We start from the raw sequence: 19,974 nt of genomic DNA, 5'->3' as shown, positions 1-19,974 counted from the left end.
CTTTATATCAGGAGCAGGACGGACAAACACGGGTCATTGCCTATGCTAGTAGGGGCCTTTCAAGTAGCGAGGCGAGGTATCCAGCACACAAGCTGGAGTTCCTAGCTTTAAAATGGTCAATTCTACAGAAGTTCCAAGATTATCTCTATGGTAATACCTTCACTGTCATAACGGATAATAATCCATTAACCTACGTACTCACCTCAGCTAAACTAGATGCCGCCAGTCATCGTTGGCTTGCAGCCCTTTCCACATTCAAATTCAACATCAAGTATAGGGCTGGAAAGAGCAATCAGGATGCCAACGGCCTCTCTAGGCGACCTCATGGTATGTTGGTTGATGATGACGCTGAACTGGAGGTGAAAGAAAGGATAAAACAGTTCACATCACATCATTTGGCATCATCAGCTGACCATCTAAACTTACCTGCAGATGTGGTTACAGCTGTATGTCACAGAAGCCTTCTAAGAGAGCCAGACAACTACTTACCATCCCTTACGTTGGTTGAATCTTTGGCTCTCCAAGCCGAGGCTGTACCAGACATCTATGGTGAAGAAGACTTAATAGGCCATGCAACTGTACCCACCTTTAGTGAAGTGGAACTCAGAGATCGACAGGAAGCTGACCCCATCATCAAGCATGTCATTAACTGGTTAAAAGCTGGAGACAAAGTACCCAGTGACATCAGTCCTGACTCCCCTGAACTCAAGCTGGTGCTTAAAGAATGGAAGCGTCTTGAAATGCGAGATGGTCTTCTGTACAGGAAACGTCAGTGTGAAGAGAAAACATCATATCAGCTCATACTTCCAGAGTCACTTCTTGTCAGTATCCAGACATCTAGGCCAATGCAATTGGTTTGCATGGACTTCTTATCGCTTGAGCCTGACACCCACAACACTAAAGACATCCTGGTCATCACAGACCACTTTACAAAGTACGCAGTAGCCATACCTACTAAAGACCAAAAGGCTACTACTGTCGCAAAGTGCCTGTGGGAGCAATTCCTAGTGCATTATGGGTTTCCTGAACGCCTGCATAGCGACCAGGGCAGGGACTTTGAGTCTCGTACTATTAAAGAACTCTGTGCCATAGCTGGTATCAAGAAAGTGCGGACAAGTCCCTATCACCCACGAGGAAATCCGGTTGAGCGGTTCAACCGCACCCTTCTTGGCATGTTGGGTACCCTAAAGGATAAGGAGAAGAGTCACTGGCGGGACTTTGTAAAACCACTCACGCATGCCTACAACTGTACCAGAAATGAAGTTACAGGTTTTAGCCCCTATGAGCTGATATTTGGAAGACAACCAAGGTTGCCTATAGATATTGCATTCAGTTTACCTGTCAGAGAGGGGAAACAAGCATCTCACTCACAATATGTGCGGAATCTCAAGTCTAGGCTAGAGGAGAGTTATCAAACAGCCATTGAAAACTCACATAAAGTTGCTGACAGAAACAAACGCCGTTTTGATAAGAGGGTCCGAGAATCTACCCTTGAAGTGGGGGATAGAGTCCTGGTGAGGAACGTCCGGCTGCGGAACAAGCACAAACTTGCTGACAAGTGGGAGTCTGCTGTGTACTGTGTCCAAAAACAGATGGGAGATTTACCTGTTTACATGGTTCAGCCAGTAAATCAAGATGGTCCAATCCGCACTCTGCACAGGGATCTTCTGTTACCATGTGGGCAGTTGTATGAAGCTGAAGAAGATGAACCAGATCAGCCGAGGGCCACACATCGTCCCAGGACACGACAAAATTCTCCTCAGCAGCAAGAAGAGGAAGATTGTGGGTCTGAAGATGACTACACCGTCTTTCCTGTAAAATCCTCAGTCTTTACTGAGGAAAGGTTCACAAATGTATACGACATCCAAAGAAAGCTGGATACATCTGCCCATTTTCCCAGAAAGAGTGAGTTGAGCAAGACATTACCACCCCAGTCTCCAGGGGAGTTTTTGGCAGGTAATGAGATGGCATTGCCGGCAATAGAAGCAGAGGCATGTCTTGAAGAGGCTGGAGAATTCCAGTCAGAGACTACTGTTGATCAACCTTCTACTGAGGATGTGGAGATCTTGCCTGAGCCAGGCAATGTGATGCCAGCTATCACTCTGGAAGAAGATGATGTTCCCTTGTTGGATTCTGGTGATCCAGAAGATGGAAATAATAAAAGAGGAGTACGGAAAACTGACATTGAAATCCCTGACGGTTGTGATCAACGAGATGAGGAAGTACTTGGAGATGTTGTGGAAGACGCGTCTGTACGTCGATCTGAAAGGTCAAGGCGAGCACCGGGCCGATTCCATTACCCACAGTTGGGAAAACCCCTCATCTCATTTGCTCAAAACCTTTTAGACAGTTTCAACCAAACACTCAGTATATTTATATTTTCTAATGTAAGAGAAAATAACTATGTGAATAGTGTGTTGCACAATGATTGTGTAATAAACCTGCCAGCTGTTTTGTTTAAAAAAAAGGTAAGTCTCCTTGTGAGTCTTGTCAATTACTGCTCAGAGCCTAGGTAATTGATATATATAGCTATCATTCTAATTCAGGTTAGAGGTGCTACATATTTTTTTAACCATGGACAGTGATATGACTGACCTTAACAAAGTTAGAAGTATGTGTCAGGATGGCCGAGTGGTCTAAGGCGCCAGACTCAAGGAATATCAACCTTCTCAGTTGTTGAGAATTCTGGTCTCCGAATGGAGGCGTGGGTTCAAATCCCACTTCTGACAAAGAGCTTTTGTAGTGAGAACTTGAATTAATGTAAAGGAAATACATCTTATATTATATTTGTATGTATTTAACCATTACAGTGATATGACTGAGCTTAACAAAGATACTTAAGTGTCAGGATGGCCGAGTGGTCTAAGGCGCCAGACTCAAGGAGTATCAACCTTCTCAGTTGTTGAGAGTTCTGGTCTCCAAATGGAGGCGTGGGTTCAAATCCCACTTCTGACAAAGAGCTTTTGTAATGAGAACTTGAGTTAATGTAAAGGCAATAAATCGTTTTTTTTTATTTTTTATGTATGTATGTATTTAACCATGGACAGTGATATGACTGACCTTAACAAAAGAAGATTTTCGTGTCAGGATGGCCGAGTTTTCTAAGGCGCCAGACTCAAGGAATATCATCCTTCTCAGTTGTTGAGAATTCTGGTCTCCGAATGGAGGCGTGGGTTCAAATCCCACTTCTGACAAAGAGCTTTTGTAATGAGAACTTGAATTCATATAAAGGAGATACATCTTATATTATTTTTGTATGTATTTAACCATTGCAGTGATATGACTGAGCTTAACAAAGATACTTAAGTGTCAGGTTGGCCGAGTGGTCTAAGGTGCCAAACTCAAGGAATATCAATCTTCTCAGTTGTTGAGAATTCTGGTCTCCAAATGGAGGCGTTGGTTCAAATCCCACTTCTGACAAAGAGCTTTTGTAATGAGAACTTGAATTAATGTAAAGGCAATAAATCTTCTATTATTATTTTTATGTATTTAACCATGGACAGTGATATGACTGACCTTAACAAAAGAAGATTTTTGTGTCAGGATGGCCGAGTGGTCTAAGGCGCCAGACTCAAGGAATATCAACCTTCTCAGTTGTTGAGAATTTTGGTCTCCAAATGGAGGCGTAGGTTCAAATCCCACTTCTGACAAAGAGCTTTTGTAATGAGAACTTGAATTAATGTAAAGGCAATAAATCTTCTATTAATTTTTTAATGTATTTAACCATGGACAGTGATATGACTGACCTTAACAAAAGAAGATTTTTGTGTCAGGATGGCCGAGTGGTCTAAGGCGCCAGACTCAAGGAATATCAACCTTCTCAGTTGTTGAGAATTCTGGTCTCCAAATGGAGGCGTGGGTTCAAATCCCACTTCTGACAAAGAACTTTTGTAATGAGAACTTGAATTCATGTAAAGGAAATAAATCTTCTATTATTTTTTTGTATGTATTTAACCATGGACAGTGATATGACTGACCTTAACAAAATAAGATGTTTGTGTCAGGATGGCCGAGTGGTCAAAGGCGCCAGACTCAAGAAATATCAACCTTCTCAGTTGTTGAGAATTCTGGTCTCCGAATGGAGGCTTGGCTTCAAATCCCACTTCTGACAAAGAGCTTTTGTAATGAGAACTTGAATTCATGTAAAGGCAATAATTCTTATATTATTTTTGTATGTATTTAACCATGGACAGTGATATGACTGACCTAATCAAAATACGATGTTTGTTTCAGGATGTCCGAGTGGTCTAAGGCGCCAGACTCAAGGAATATCAACTTTCTCAGTTGTTGAGAATTCTGGTCTCCGAATGGAGGCGTGGGTTCAAATCCCACTTCTGACAAAGAGCTTTTGTAATGAGAACTTGACTTCATGTAAAGGAAATAAATCTTCTATTATTTTTTTATGTATTTAACCATATACAGTGATATGACTGACCTTAACAAAAGCAGATTTTTATGTCAGGATGGCCGAGTGGTCTAAGGCGCCAGACTCAAGGAATGTCAACCTTCTCAGTTGTTGAGAATTCTGGTCTCCGAATGGAGGCGTGGGTTCAAATCCCACTTCTGACAAAGAGCTTTTGTAGTGAGAACTTGAATTAATGTAAAGGAAATACAGTACATCTTATATTATTGTTGTATGTATTTAACCATTGCAGTGATATGACTGAACTTAACAAGAGCAGATTTTTATGTCAGGATGGCCGAGTGGTCTAAGGCGCCAGACTCAAGGAATGTCAACCTTCTCAGTTGTAGAGAATTCTGGTCTCCGAATGGAAGCGTTGGTTCAAATCTCACTTCTGACAAAGAGCTTTTGTAGTGAGAACTTGAATTAATGTAAAGGAAATACATCTTATATTATTTTTGTATGTATTTAACCATTGCAGTGATATGACTGAACTTAACAAAATAAGATGTTTGTGTCAGGATGGCCGAGTGGTCTAAGGCGCCAGACTCAAGGGATATCAACCTTCTCAGTTGTTGAGAATTCTGGTCTCCAAATGGAAGCGTTGGTTCAAATCCCACTTCTGACAAAGAGCTTTCTTATATTATGTTTGTATGTATTTAACCATGGACAGTGATATGACTGACCTTAACAAAGTTAGATGTATGTGTCAGGATGGCCGATTGGTGTAAGGCGCCAGACTCAAGATATATCAAACTTCTCAGTTGTGGAGAATTCTGGTCTCCAAATGGAGGCGTGGGTTCAAATCCCACTTCTGAGAAAGAGCTTTTGTAATGAGAACTTGAATTAATGTAAAGGCAATAAATTTTCTATTATTATTTTATGTATTTAACCATGGACAGTGATATGACTGACCTAATCAAAACAAGATGTTTGTGTCAGGATGGCCGAGTGGTCTAAGGCGTCAGACTCAAGGAATATCAACCTTCTCAGTTCTTTAGAATTCTGGTCTCCAAACGGAGGCGTGGGTTCAAATCCCACTTCTGACAAAGATCTTTTGTAATGAGAACTTGAATTAATGTAAAGGAAATACATCTTATATTATTTGTGTATGTATTTAACCATGGACAGTGATATGACTGACCTTAACAAAGTTAGATGTATGTGTCAGGATGGCCGAGCGGTCTAAGGCGCCAGACTCAAAGAATATCAAGCTTCTCAGTTGTTGAGAATTCTGGTTTCCAAATGGAGGCGTGTGTTCAAATCCCACTTCTGACAAAGAGCTTTTGTAATGAGAACTTGAATTAATGTAAAGGCAATAAATCTTCTATTATTTTTGTATGTGTTTAACCATGGACAGTGATATGACTGACCTTTACAAAGTAAGATTTTAGTGTCAGAATGGCCGAGTGGTCTAAGGCGCCAGACTCAAGGAATATCAACCTTCTCAGTTGTGGAGAATTCTGTTCTCCGAATGGAGGCGTGGGTTCAAATCCCACTTCTGACAAAGAGCTTTTGTAATGAGAACTTGAAATAATGCAAAGGCAATACTTCTTATATTATATTTGTATGTATTTAACCATGGACAGTGATATGACTGAGCTTAACAAAGACACTTAAGTGTCAGGATGGCCGAGTGGTCTAAGGTGCCAGACTAAAGGAGTATCAACCTTATCAGTTGTTGAGAATTCTGGTGTCCAAACAGAGGCGTCGGTTCAAATCTTAATCTCAAAAATAGCCTTTGTAATGAGATCTTGAAATTATGTAAACGTAATAAATCTATGGAGCTAAAAAAGTCCGGTGGGGGCGTGGCCTAAATACTCTCTGGGTGCTTCTCAATATCCCTCCTTGTCTCCTCGATCCTATGACCCGGAAACCGATCGAGCTCAGCCATCTTGAAGGACATCTCAATTCTCTAATTGCACCGCGAGGATCGAGGAGTGAGGAGGCTTCCAGAGGAGCTATGAGCGAGGATGCACAGTTGTATGCTTTGCGGAAGTGTTTTATCGACTAAACGTGACGCACGTATAAATTCTCCTCCCCCTTCACGTCGGTCACAATCATTTTAATTTATACTTTACCTTTGTTTGCAGTTTATATAAAAGACACATCTCACATATTTCAACAGGGTATCTTGCTTTATTATTATTTATTACTAATTTCTTAAATAACCAAACTTCAACAACATAAGGGCAGATCCTTTGAGCGCAGCTGATGACGCAGTGAAGTGACACTCGAGTGATCAAGCATTCCTCTGTCCTCATTTTCTTTCCTTACAGCCTTCCCTCGCATCCTGCGGGGGGTGGAGCTCAGACGCGAGGAAAGGAAGCGAGGATGCAGAAAATAAGAATTGAGAAGCAGCCTCTGTCTCTTTGCATATAGCGCTGTGTGAACGCATTCATGTGATTGGCTTATAAGGAAACAATCCCCCACGTGGGGTGCGTTCTTGTGATTGGATAAAACAAGGGAGAAATCTGATTGGTTGCAGATCATTACCTGTTTAAAAAAAGGCATTTGTGTGTCGAGCCAAGTCAGGGGAGTCTCAAAATTCACACACAAATGCCGTGAAGTTCACAGATCGCAAGCAGTTTGTAAATCAAGATATATTTGTGTGTGCATCAGAAATACATTTCTGAATCGTGTCCTGTGCATTTCTGAATCTTGTGTGCATTTGTAAATTTTGTTTGCATTTCTGAATTGTGTGTGCATTTATGAATTTTGTGTGCATTTATGAATTTTGTATGCATTTGTGAATATTCTGTGCTTTTTAAATTTTGGGTGTGCATTTGTGTATTCTGTGTGTGTATTTATGAATCATGTGTGTGCATGTATGAATCCTGTGTGTGTAGTGTGTGCATTTATATTTATTGAGACTTTTAGCTCCATATAAATCTTATATTATTTTTTCCACTATGGACAGTGAAATGACTGAGTTTCTCAAAGTTCTTTGTAAGTGTACAGTATGAATGGCCAAGTGGTCTAAGGCGCCAGACTCAAGGTGTATTAACCTTATCAGATGTTGAGGATTCTGGTCTCTGAATGGAGGCATGGGTTCATTTCCCTCTTCTGACACATATCTTCAAACAGCTAATAATGTGTTATTGTTACACAAACCATGTTCCAGTTCCATGTCTCAGAGTAAGACAGCGGCCTCCTAAAAATCCTAGAAACACTTTGAACAACTTAGAACGCCAGTGGAGAAAGGCATAGTTATATTACATCGTAACACTGTAATAATATACATCATATACATAATTCACACGCTATTTTGCTAAAATTACCCGATTTTTCATATCAACAGAAAAATATAACGCGATAACTAACAGGTACCTGTGGGCTGTCAGAAAACAATAAACAAGAAAACAATAATAAAAATATAAAACAATTCCTCCTTTTCCCATTTATTTTTTGAAAAAAATTGTATGGGGTCACTAATGACCTGTGGTGTGTGACAGTGTACGTATATTTTTTCTAAACAACAATAATTGAATCTTTGATGACCGAATAAGTGCAATTCACCTTTATTGTTCACGGTGGCAATGTCTGATACACAGTGATGAAGTGACGTTTCACTCATAGTTACTGCAGGCGGGAAAAAAAAAGAATAGGAAGTATCATCAGCAAAACTTGAAATGGATTATGGTTGAGAGGGAGAATATGAGCAATATACTGAATGTAATGAGCTCAGTAATGAGCTCACGAGGACAGTGATGATGGTATAAAACCTCTGCTTAAAGAGATCCATCCGTGTTAGATATAGATCTGGGTCTCTAACGACCCTAATATTTAATAATGATTGGCGAAACGTTCATGCATTTAAAGGTTTATGGTGTTCCCAGACCAAACCTATGGGAATTATTTTTGAGATGGATGGATGAATGACAGAAACCACGATTTGCCAAGTGCAACATGTTCCTGGGTCAACATATTTTATTGATCCTGGAACAACATTCCTGTCCGAAATTTAATCCTAACCCCATCCCTAACCCATAAGTTTTCCCTAAGATCAGAGGGAAATGATAGGTGAATAACACTAATGTAGAAGCACCTAACCCTGGTTATAAGCCTAAACTTGACATAAACTGTAAACTTGTCCCTCAAATCTGATTGGTGGATTGGAATATTGATTCAGTAACATATGGTGAAACCATGATCACCCAGAAGGGCGACTATTGGGAAGTCCTTTGCGGGCTTGGAACTAGAAGTCTTCTTGTTTTCAATGAGGTGTCTGGCAGTTGTCTAAGCTGTCGCAAAGTATTTTTGTAATCCAAATGCAAATTACTCAGAAAATAAATAAACAGTTTTAATGACAAAAGGTATCCACTTGGAGTATCTCAGGAGAAAAGAGCACACACTAAATAATGATGATAACCAACAGCAAACAGAACCAAACTGGGAGTATATATCAGAAGTGGTACTGGGACTAATCAGGAGGAATCAGTAACTAAGGGGACAGGAACTAAACTGACAGGAAACACAGGCATTAATGAAAACACAATAAAGCCAAACATGACCCTGACACTAGCATTCTTATCTAATGCCACTGGACGTTTGTTTGTGTTAGTCCACTGAGATCCAATCAAGATGTAGCAAACCTTTCTCCACTATTGCAGTCAGAAAGAGGTCTGCCATAATACTGGGCCTTGAAATGCCCTAATAAATACTTTTCACAGCACATCAATTTTGTTGTTGTTGTTAAACTTTTTTTCTTTGTATTCAACAGATGTTTTTCTGCATAAGCTTGGGCTTTGTCCTTGCCTGGGCTCCCTACACCATTGTTTCCTTCCTGTTTATCTTCCACAAAGACGCTTGGTATATGGCACCAGAAGCATTCGTCTTTCCTGCGCTTTTTGCTAAAAGCTCCCATATCTACAACCCCTTTATTTACTTTTACTTCAACAAAGCTTTTCGACAGGAGCTGCGAAGCCTTCTATTCTCTATGTTTCCTGGACTTGCCCACAACCGTGTTGGAGTGTACACAGGCAATGGTGTTCATCCCATGCAGATCCAACTACAGGAGCAGGTTGTGGCAAATGTTGGAAGAGGTCCTATCCTACATGAAGGCAAGAGTGAAAAAAACACAGGTCTATATAGTCACATGGTCTGCTGGGTCTCCAACATACAGCTGACACAAACCAATGGTGAGCAGAGGGTTGATTGTCAGTTCTTACCAACCTCAACCTAAGATTTAAAGTGTTTAATTTCTCTGAACCTTTATATTTTGCAATACACAGCTTATTGTGCATTGAGTGTCTGAGTTATCTTAAAAACGGTAATTTTAAGACCACAAAAGACCTTTAAATTCTAATGAATGTGATTGCCAAAGTATGATCCTGCCACATGTATACATTACATACTGTATTTTATTGCTGTTTATGTATTGTTTGAACAAAGTGTAATGTCGTACTGGTATAAATGTTAATGTTGCAAAATCTGTTTTACGCATGGCATATGTAAGTAATATTGATATTTGTTGTCCTACAATAATTGTTTAATTTTACTCATTTTCTTCTTTTTTTTTACATTTATTGTATTGTTTACTGCATCAATCAAGCTAAACCATTTAACCCTTTTACCAAAGTTTTTGTAAGGAGAAAATATTTGATGACTATGTAGGTAGCATTGTCGAATCACAGCAATAAGGCCCCCAGTTTGAGTCCTGGCTGAGCCAGTTGGCCTTTCTGTATGTAGTTTGTGTGTTTTCCCTTTGTTGCATCCATTCAGGGTATTTCTCTGCATATGACCTGAGATGCTGGAATAGGCTCCAGTGGCCCTACAGAGGACAAGCAGTTTGGACAAATAGATGAATATTTGCAACTTTAAGGGGCTACAAGCATAAATGCATCATATTTATGTAGTCATTATTATTTTTTAAGGATTTGCCGTTCCAATAACTGTTTCAATTGCTTTCTGGAAAAGGTGTTGTATCTTCTGATGGTGTATTAAAGTGTATACTTTTTTCATTATAGTGCTACCTATCGTTAGACAAGTAGGCAATCTCTACGTTAAAATCTAATTAAAAAAAAAGCCTGTGCAAACACACATAGGTGTAAAGAGTATCTGAAACCCATACTTGAGTAAAAGTACAGATACCTAGTGAAAATGACTCCATTACAAGTTACAAGGCCTTAGTTCAATTAGGGCATTTAAAGGGATTTACCAAAAAATTAAAATTAGCCCATGATTTACTCACCCTGAAGCCATCCTAGGTGTATATGACATTCTTCTTTCATACGAATACAATCGGAGTTGTATTAAAAAAATACCCTCCTTCTTTCAAGCTTCATAATGGGAGTGAATGGGTTTTTGCTTTTGGAAGTCCATCAAAGCACATCAATCCCTGATAAAAGTAATCCACGCGGCTCTGGGGGGATTAATAAAGGTCTTCTGAAGTGAAGCGATGCGTTCGTATAAGAAAAATATTCATTTTTAAAACTTTGTCAACTAAAATAACTAGCTTCCGACAGACGTACGCCATACACAAGTCGACTTACGCCAAAAGAGTAACAATTGACGATGTATGACGTAGTATGTAGGAATAGCGTAAGCTTTGACGCCTCTCGCGGTTGAAACAAACAGGGCTGGGCAACCGCGTTCGTCATTGCGCTGTGCGTAAGTTCAAGGGTTAGTCTTTCGCCTTAAATCGATGCGTACAGCCGTTTGCCTGAAGCTAGTTATTTTAGTCGATAAAGTTTTCATACACTAATGCATCACTTCACTTCAGAAGGCCTTTATTAACCCCCCAGAGCCGTGTGGAGCACTTTAAACAGGGATGGATGCGCTTTGAAGCAGTTTGCTCATATCTTTGATACACAGTAAAATTACAAAGTAGCCAAAAAGTTACTTAAGTATATAGTAACTAATTACATTTACTCAAACACTGTACACCACTGCATGCACATGTGCGTACATACTCATGGGCAGGGTTTAAATTGGGATTTATTATGTGGGGCTCTCCCTAGCGGGGTCTGGGGGTATTTATTTTGAGTGGCCAGCTAGCAGTTCTCTTGGAGGTTTGTTGATAATCCGGTGTCTGAAGTAAAATGCTCAAAACATCTCCTGAGAAAAATCACATGGTCAACCTAGTCTTGGTTATTTAATTTTGATTTAGTCTTATTTTCCTTACCTTGTCATTCAAGGCCAGGGCACTTTTTGTACATTTCTGGAACTTTTGCGCGCTTCCACATCCCGCGCAACTACGGACCTCCCAGGAACATTCATTATATATTGCTGCATATATTTATCCGTGTCACCTAGATGCGCATGCGCGAGCGGTGCGCGATCATGGTCGACTGACAACGAGATTAAGCAGCTGAGAATACGGCCGTGTTCCGATTGTTCTCATCTCAGCTCCGCCGAGACAAAATAGACATGCCATTTCAAAAATTCTTCATAGAGGAAGCTCAACCTTCATTTCTCTTAACATTCTATAATTTAGGTGCATTTTCATGCAAACTGTACATACAGTCATTGATAATGCATTTTTGACTGGAGAAGCTTATGTAATAGTTGTTAGGGGTAAACAGTTAAAGACCCAGAACCAGATATGATGAATGAAGACCCGGAGTCAGAATTATAATAAATTAAAGAAAAGTTTTACTGAAGATAGTTTGCCGTTTCATCAGAAGAAGTCAGCTTCAAGACTCACACAGGAGTTCGTAGGCCGCCCCTTTACAGTTACAAAGATCACAGCAATTATACCATTTGCAAGGTCTAAGCTACGTCATTGCTTACAGGTTGAATGATTCTCATTGGCTAAGAAATAGATAAACATAGTAATTTTCCACACACATACAGATAGACGGAAGCATATCTCCATGGATTATGCAGCTGACACTCGGACCCTGACGTTAGGCACGTCGTGACCGTCCAGGTCGCAGATTTGGGTTGCTGGGCGTCAGCCTGTCCCAAACAACAACTCAGTCAATCTCCAATAATGCCAGTGGTTCCTTAACCTGTAACCAAAAAGACTAACACATACACCAACACACAGCTTTTCCAAGGTTGGATTTGACCAGGCTCTTACTATAAACAGGAGAGTCCTCTCAAAACATCAAGATAATGCGTTCTTTCTCTCAAGGAGAGCTAGATTTCCATTACACGAGAGTAGATGTTAAAACTTCATGCTGATTTGTACTCGGCTTTCGCCAAGATAAGCACAAACTAAGACATAGCTTTACAGTAACCTATGCTCCTCCATCCATTTACGCTTCCTTCCATATGGTGACGTGAATCTCCTTCTGTCCGGCGTTAACGGCTGCAGTGTACTTGGCGCGTCAGCACACACAACGGCTGCAACTACAGTGTGGTCTCTCCAGTGGACCAGCACGACAACCGTCTGGATTGAGCCGAGTAGGGGACATCTCTAGGGTCTTCAAGTGGGCACCTTCCGTCCTCAGTGTTTCGTCAACTAGCCCACGACATCACAAGAGGGCTCGACAGTGACTCTGGCGTCCCAGAGTCACCCCCCTCCGTCCCCCTCTCAACTCAGCCCAGCTTACTGACCTCTACATCCCTCACAATCTCACAATCTCTCCGCAACCCAACCATACGCGCCAACCCGTTTGACTAAGGCAGTCGAGCCCCACTGTCTTCGTTAAACTAGGTTCAGTGGCAACGGTTCTGTAGTGTATGGCATACTACCTACCACAAAACACAATATCTGCCCAAACACCACCCCTCATTCACGCAATATACACAGGAACGTAATAACTGTAATTACTATGCAAACTATACAAATAAACCAACAGACTCTTCGAGTTTTTCAAGAATTCTACGAAACCGTAGCGTGGCGGCCTGTACACAGCCAGCCAGAATCTTTCCGTCTCAACCACAGCCAGTTGCTGCTCCTCTCTGCTGCTTCAGATAAGTTCTTTACTGTGCGACGCAACTCTTGGCCACTGAATCCGACGTCTCTGAGGAACCGGGTTGTAGAGTGTGCCACAAATCCTCGACAACCCACTTCCACTGGATAAACCTGGACTCTCCATCCTCGCTGTTCTGCTTCAGTGGCCAGATGAGCATACCGCAGTTTCTTCCTCTCATTTGCCTCATCTACCGCATCCTCCCATGGCACTGTTAACTCTATCAGTTGAACAATGCGTGCTGATCGAGACCACAAAACGATATCTAGTCGGAGGTTAGTGGTGGCAATCTCAGGTGGAAAAATAAGCCGTTGATCAATATCAGCCAGCATTTTCCAGTCCCTAGCAGCTTCCAGTTGTCCTGGGCGAGAATTGGTATTAACAGCTTTTCTTGGTGGTTGCTCGCCTGGGCGGAGAAATATTGTCTTCTGCGTGTAATGTTTTGCTAGAACAGGCGGCAACTTATTGGTCATGTTACGCTTGCCTTCCAATTCTAAAGCCAAACATCGCAGTACTTGGTCATGGCGCCAAGTAAACTGACCTTGGCTAAGAGCCACCTTACATCCTGTCAAAATGTGCCTTAATGTGGCAGGTGATGAACACAAAGGACAAGAGGGATCCTCTCCTACCCAGAGGTTTAGGTTCTGTGGTGATGGGAGAACATCAAATGTTGACCTGATAAGGAAACTGATCCTACTCTCTTCCATTGACCAAAGGTCTTGCCAGCCCATCTTGCGTTGTTCCACACTCTCCCACCTCATCCACTCTCCCTGCTTGGCCTGGGAAATGGCCTTTATACACCTCATCCTCTCCTCCTGCTTTCGCACCTCGTTGACTACCAGCTTCCTCCTTTGAGCTGGGCCTGCCTTGTAGCTAAACTGAGCCCAAAACCTCCTCTTCCATGCTGTACCTGTCCCACGATATCGCCAATTTGAAGGGCAGCCTTTGCCTCTACCACAAATTTCTTTGCTGACCACTTTCTACCAGTTTTTAACACAGGTGCCGCCTCCCTTACACATTTGTCACGTGACTCTACTAAGGTCATTTCCAGTCTGACCTTGGCGCACTTAAACTCCTCGGTTAAAGCAGAGACTGGCAGCTGCAATATTCCTTTACTATAAAGTCCCACTGGAACTCCCAACCATTTCCTAATGTATGAACTTATTAACGCTTCCAGCTTATCCACTGTTGTCAAAGAAACCTCGTACACAGTCAGTGGCCACAGCAACCTCGGCAGTAGACAGAACTGAAAGCACCAGAGTTTTAGTTTTCCTGGTAGAGCACAGCTGTTTATGCTCTTCAACCCTTCCGCTGCTTGTCGTCTAACTTCTCCCACTCGAACTGTGTCCTTTAGATCCCCATCGTACCATATCCCAAGACTCTTCACTGGCTTCTCAGAAACTGTTGGTATTGCCTCACCATTAATGAAGAATGTTTAGACTAAACATTTAGTCTAGACTTTAGTCTAACTGGAAAGTAAAGCTTTAACAAAGAAATTGTCCCTTAAACTATTGGCTTTAATGACCCCTTTATGTTTTAACACTTTGAATACCTTTCTCAAACACAAAACAAGTCCCTATTTCATTTCTGGAAGCCGGGCTAAATGAGCAAGCACTGTTACTGCATTCAGATATCAAATATAGACATTAAAGAATACATGAAAAGAACATTTCAGTAATCACACTGGTAACTTCTATAACAAAGTAAAATCTCACAAGCCTAGAGAAGTCATTCAACTCATTTGATATTTAGAAGGAAAAATATTGATTAATACCTCTCATTCATTACATATTCATTGAAGCAGCAATGGATTCCAATCCACCCACTTCATAGGTTATACATATTTTCCTGCATGACATTATCAACATTTCTTACTTGTTCATATTAGACATTCTCTGGTAATGCCATAGACCAGCCTTTCTCAAAGTGGGTGCCGCGACACACTGGGGTGCCCCCTGACTGTGTCAGGGGTGCCGCCAAAAAATTACGTAGGCTAAAAAAAAAAAATCAAAAAATAATCTGACATTTCATATATAAATATATTTACATAAATACATTCTTCTTCTTTTTAAACATATGAACGTATTAATAAAATTGTAAATTCATTTTAGATAAATATATCCGAAAATATATACGGTAAAAAAAACGATGTTGCCTACACCGTGTTATCCTCTTTTTAAAATTTGCACCCTGTTGACTTAAACGGGGCAAGTTTTAAACCTGCTTTTAGCCTCTTAACAACCTTAATGTGTCATTACAAGTGCACAGCCATGTGAGTGAACACGGTGAATCTGACTGCAGTAAATGTGAAAGATATGAATAAAAATGATGTTTATTCAGCCAGCTCACATACCCGTATTTTCTTCCTGTTTCGGTCGAAGTCCACAGTAGGCGATTGTCGAGTGCGCGCGCGCGATCATTGGTAACTAAGCAACAGTGGAGACTCAGACTTTCAGCCGATGACGGTGCTGTGTGGTGTTCTGAGAATATCAGCTCAAATGGATAGTTCATCCGAATCAGATGTTGAACACACGGAGGAGGTTTGATCGCGCGCGCGAACTCGACAATCAACTACTGTGGACTTCGACCGAAAACAGGATAAAGAGATTATTCCTGCCTTCGTGAAAGCTCGGATCACAGTTAAGACTGATATATCAGCCCAGGCATCCACGATCCATTGGCAGATAGTGGCTTAAGTCGCCCGGCGCTGTCTCCCCGTCTTGGTGAACGTGTGTTCACCATCCATGTATAAGGCGCTCCGGATCATAAGGGGCACTGTCGTTTTTTGAGAAAATTAAAGGCTTTTAAGTGCGCCTTATAGTGCAGAAAATATAAAAATATAAATATAAATAAATATAAAAAATATATAAAATTAACCATAAAAATCCGTCTCACAAGAGTCAAGACCGAAGCAAGACACACACACAACTTGACGCAAGTGACGCAGCGGCAACCCATAGCAACGCGTTATAGCAACAACACCTCAGACTGACAGAAACGTAAAAATAAATGTGAATTTAGGCCACTTTAGTTTTGTACACATTGTCATGTTAATTATAAGCAAATAATTTTTTTTATTGACCACAATATACCAAAAGGTGCTATAAAATTGTTATTATTATTGTTATTGTTATTTACAGTTCGTATTATGCTCTGTTCATTACTGTTCTGTCTAAATAAACAGGACATTTGCATTTACATTTGGGTTATGCAGTGTTTTTAAATTATATTTTACACTGGGGTGCCTTGAGATTTTATGCACTTTTGAAAGGTGCCCTGACTGAAAAAAGTTTGAGAAAGGCTGCCATAGACAGAAGACATAGAAAGGGTAATGCTGGCATTTTAATCTCATAAATGTTGACTTTTTTGGTTAACATAATTACTAATTAAAGACGTGTGCATGTATGTTGGATTTGGGAGGTTTCAGGAGGTCATGTACGCAGAATCAGGTCGTGCGTTATGCACAATAATTAACTATTTTCTGTTGTTTAAATATATATGCTTCAATTAGCATTAGCTTATAGCTTGTTCCCTATTTTACATGTAAACGTATCTTATGTGTGTCTTTACAGGTATGTTTAGACTTTCTTTTAAGTCCATTATGTTTAATTGTATAAATAAAAATAAAAGAACTACACATCATTTTTATATATTTTTTTTTTTGTACCATGGGTTTAAAGGAATAAGGATGGCACTCTTATTGTATATGTTTATTCATATTTTAGGTAATGATTTGTAAGTGCATCATTGTGTCATGACTTTACTTGAGGAGGCACATCATAATTAATTCATTATTAACTAACGATACACTAACATCAACTAATGGCTTGTTAATGCATCATGTCATGACTTTAGGGGGCTTTTACACTGGGCTCATTTGCTGCGGTCCGAGCGCGTTTCTTCCCGGCGCCCCCCTGCAGCGTTGGTCTGGTTTCACACTCAACTTGATTCTATCGAACCCTGGTGCGTTTGCGTGCATATTACGTCATCGCAAACGTGCACGGCGCATGATAGAATACTGAACATGGGTCAATATTGTGTTTTTTATTAATTCGCTGCTATTATGCGCAGTTGAGTGAACAATACAGGTTTACTGTGCGTGTTTCACATAAGGTGGCCTTCTGCTGCTTGCAAACGGACTCTTTTGAGGAGACAGTGGATTTCCAAATTTGGTGCCCTGATTTCACGCGCAATGCACGAATACACTGCAGGCTCACACTCGCTCGTATCCAAGGTAAATCACCAACACTATCATCCCTTACAAGTGTTTTATTTAACTGAATACATCACAATAAGCTAAAACGCATGCGCAGGTCACTTTACTTCCTGAACAAGTGCGCACCCGAGTCCGTGCTGCTTTCACATTCACGCGAACCGCGGCACGGTTCGGGAGCAACCGAACTCAGACCACCTCCTCCAGGTAGTGTCGGGTTCTGTACCCCAGTGCTTACCCGGGTCCCTTGACAGCGTTCACATTAGCGATTTTTCATGCGAACCGTGCCCCGTTCCGAACTAAACTGCCAGTGTGAAAACCCCCTTACTTGAGGGGGCACATCATTACTAACTCATCATTAATTACTTATAAAGTAACAAGAATTCATGACTTGTTAATGTATCATAATGTCATGACTTTACTTGGGGGGGCACATTATTACTAACTAAAATGTTATCAATTACACATGTTCTATACATATTCAGCTCTTCAAAATCAGATATCTTTGGTGCTTTTCGGTGGTTTGTAAAGAAGTGGAAGAGCAGAGGTGCTGTGCCCGAATTTGGATGGAGAAGGAACTGAACGGTAGAAGGAAAGTGGACACATTTGGAAGGGGCAATAGTGGCCCCAAAGAAGAGCAAGAAAACAAGACTAACATCCGACTGCATTATGATATAAAGACAGTAAACCAATCCACAAAATAACCACAGAAATAATCATCATCTGTGTTAACACTGATTTTAATTTAGAAAATTGCATCTGTTTAATGGATACAGTATGTTAATGTAGGTATTTCACTCTTGATGGCAGCAGTGGAATCACTTAAAACGGAATGAGATTAAATTGTTTTTAATGATGAATGCATCATTGTGTGTTCAATGAGTAAGGTTAAATGTAAATATTGCAAGACATCTAGTGTCATTCAATGATGTTTGTGACAGTTGCTGGTGGCAAATTTATGAACAGTTTTACATTGTGCCCTTTTAAAACATCTTTCTTCCAATCTAGAGCAGCCTTTCTCAAAGTGGGTGCCGCGACACACTGGGGTGCCCCCTGACTGTGTCAGGGGTGCCGCCAAAAAATTACGTAGGCTAAAAAAAAAAAATCAAAAAATAATCTGACATTTCATATATAAATATATTTACATAAATACATTCTTCTTCTTTTTAAACATATGAACGTATTAATAAAATTGTAAATTCATTTTAGATAAATATATACGAAAATATATACGGTAAAAAAAACGATGTTGCCTACACCGTGTTATCCTCTTTTTAAAATTTGCACCCTGTTGACTTAAACGGGGCAAGTTTTAAACCTGCTTTTAGCCTCTTAACAACCTTAATGTGTCATTACAAGTGCACAGCCATGTGAGTGAACACGGTGAATCTGACTGCAGTAAATGTGAAAGATATGAATAAAAATGATGTTTATTCAGCCAGCTCACATACCCGTATTTTCTTCCTGTTTCGGTCGAAGTCCACAGTAGGCGATTGTCGAGTGCGCGCGCGCGATCATTGGTAACTAAGCAACAGTGGAGACTCAGACTTTCAGCCGATGACGGTGCTGTGTGGTGTTCTGAGAATATCAGCGCAAATGGATAGTTCATCCGAATCAGATGTTGAACACACGGAGGAGGTTTGATCGCGCGCGCGAACTCGACAATCAACTACTGTGGACTTCGACCGAAAACAGGATAAAGAGATTATTCCTGCCTTCGTGAAAGCTCGGATCACAGTTAAGACTGATATATCAGCCCAGGCATCCACGATCCATTGGCAGATAGTGGCGTAAGTCGCCCGGCGCTGTCTCCCCGTCTTGGTGAACGTGTGTTCACCATCCATGTATAAGGCGCTCCGGATCATAAGGGGCACTGTCGTTTTTTGAGAAAATTAAAGGCTTTTAAGTGCGCCTTATAGTGCAGAAAATATAAAAATATAAATATAAATAAATATAAAAAATATATAAAATTAACCATAAAAATCCGTCTCACAAGAGTCAAGACCGAAGCAAGACACACACACAACTTGACGCAAGTGACGCAGCGGCAACCCATAGCAACGCGTTATAGCAACAACACCTCAGACTGACAGAAACGTAAAAATAAATGTGAATTTAGGCCACTTTAGTTTTGTACACATTGTCATGTTAATTATAAGCAAATAATTTTTTTTATTGACCACAATATACCAAAAGGTGCTATAAAATTGTTATTATTATTGTTATTGTTATTTACAGTTCGTATTATGCTCTGTTCATTACTGTTCTGTCTAAATAAACAGGACATTTGCATTTACATTTGGGTTATGCAGTGTTTTTAAATTATATTTTACACTGGGGTGCCTTGAGATTTTATGCACTTTTGAAAGGTGCCCTGACTGAAAAAAGTTTGAGAAAGGCTGATCTAGAGCATGTTTGATTTAGTTTATCCCAAAGTGTTAATTAATACATTAATTAACAAGCATGTACTAACGTGTCGTTAAGATGGTATATTT

General features: G+C 40.5%; 1 protein-coding gene and 8 non-coding genes across 9 annotated transcripts in view; all 9 read left to right on the top strand.

Moving 5' to 3' along the window:
• opn8c (opsin 8, group member c) overlaps positions 1–9,790 on the top strand; it is a 123,379-nt gene extending 113,589 nt beyond the window's left edge. Inside the window, exon 4 of the mRNA XM_056262677.1 lies at positions 9,126–9,790. Within this exon, the coding sequence (XP_056118652.1) occupies positions 9,126–9,587 (462 nt within the window). The 3' untranslated portion in view covers positions 9,588–9,790. The remainder of the gene's footprint in view (positions 1–9,125) is intronic.
• trnal-caa (transfer RNA leucine (anticodon CAA)) lies at positions 2,618–2,729 on the top strand. The gene is made up of 2 exons: positions 2,618–2,655; positions 2,684–2,729. It is a non-coding gene; the product is annotated as a tRNA-Leu (tRNA).
• On the top strand, positions 2,844–2,955 carry trnal-caa (transfer RNA leucine (anticodon CAA)). The gene is made up of 2 exons: positions 2,844–2,881; positions 2,910–2,955. It is a non-coding gene; the product is annotated as a tRNA-Leu (tRNA).
• trnal-caa (transfer RNA leucine (anticodon CAA)) lies at positions 3,083–3,194 on the top strand. The gene is made up of 2 exons: positions 3,083–3,120; positions 3,149–3,194. It is a non-coding gene; the product is annotated as a tRNA-Leu (tRNA).
• On the top strand, positions 3,539–3,650 carry trnal-caa (transfer RNA leucine (anticodon CAA)). Its single transcript has 2 exons — positions 3,539–3,576; positions 3,605–3,650. It is a non-coding gene; the product is annotated as a tRNA-Leu (tRNA).
• trnal-caa (transfer RNA leucine (anticodon CAA)) lies at positions 3,769–3,880 on the top strand. The gene is made up of 2 exons: positions 3,769–3,806; positions 3,835–3,880. It is a non-coding gene; the product is annotated as a tRNA-Leu (tRNA).
• trnal-caa (transfer RNA leucine (anticodon CAA)) lies at positions 4,458–4,569 on the top strand. The gene is made up of 2 exons: positions 4,458–4,495; positions 4,524–4,569. It is a non-coding gene; the product is annotated as a tRNA-Leu (tRNA).
• On the top strand, positions 5,340–5,451 carry trnal-caa (transfer RNA leucine (anticodon CAA)). The gene is made up of 2 exons: positions 5,340–5,377; positions 5,406–5,451. It is a non-coding gene; the product is annotated as a tRNA-Leu (tRNA).
• On the top strand, positions 5,798–5,909 carry trnal-caa (transfer RNA leucine (anticodon CAA)). The gene is made up of 2 exons: positions 5,798–5,835; positions 5,864–5,909. It is a non-coding gene; the product is annotated as a tRNA-Leu (tRNA).
• Positions 9,791–19,974: the final 10,184 nt, after the last annotated feature.

This window comes from Rhinichthys klamathensis, unplaced genomic scaffold (genome assembly GCF_029890125.1).
Source record: "Rhinichthys klamathensis goyatoka isolate OS25496 unplaced genomic scaffold, OSU_Roscu_1.1 h1tg000196l_1, whole genome shotgun sequence".
NCBI classification, from domain to species: domain Eukaryota; kingdom Metazoa; phylum Chordata; class Actinopteri; order Cypriniformes; family Leuciscidae; genus Rhinichthys; species Rhinichthys klamathensis.
This window is presented reverse-complemented; position numbering and strand designations above follow the sequence as displayed.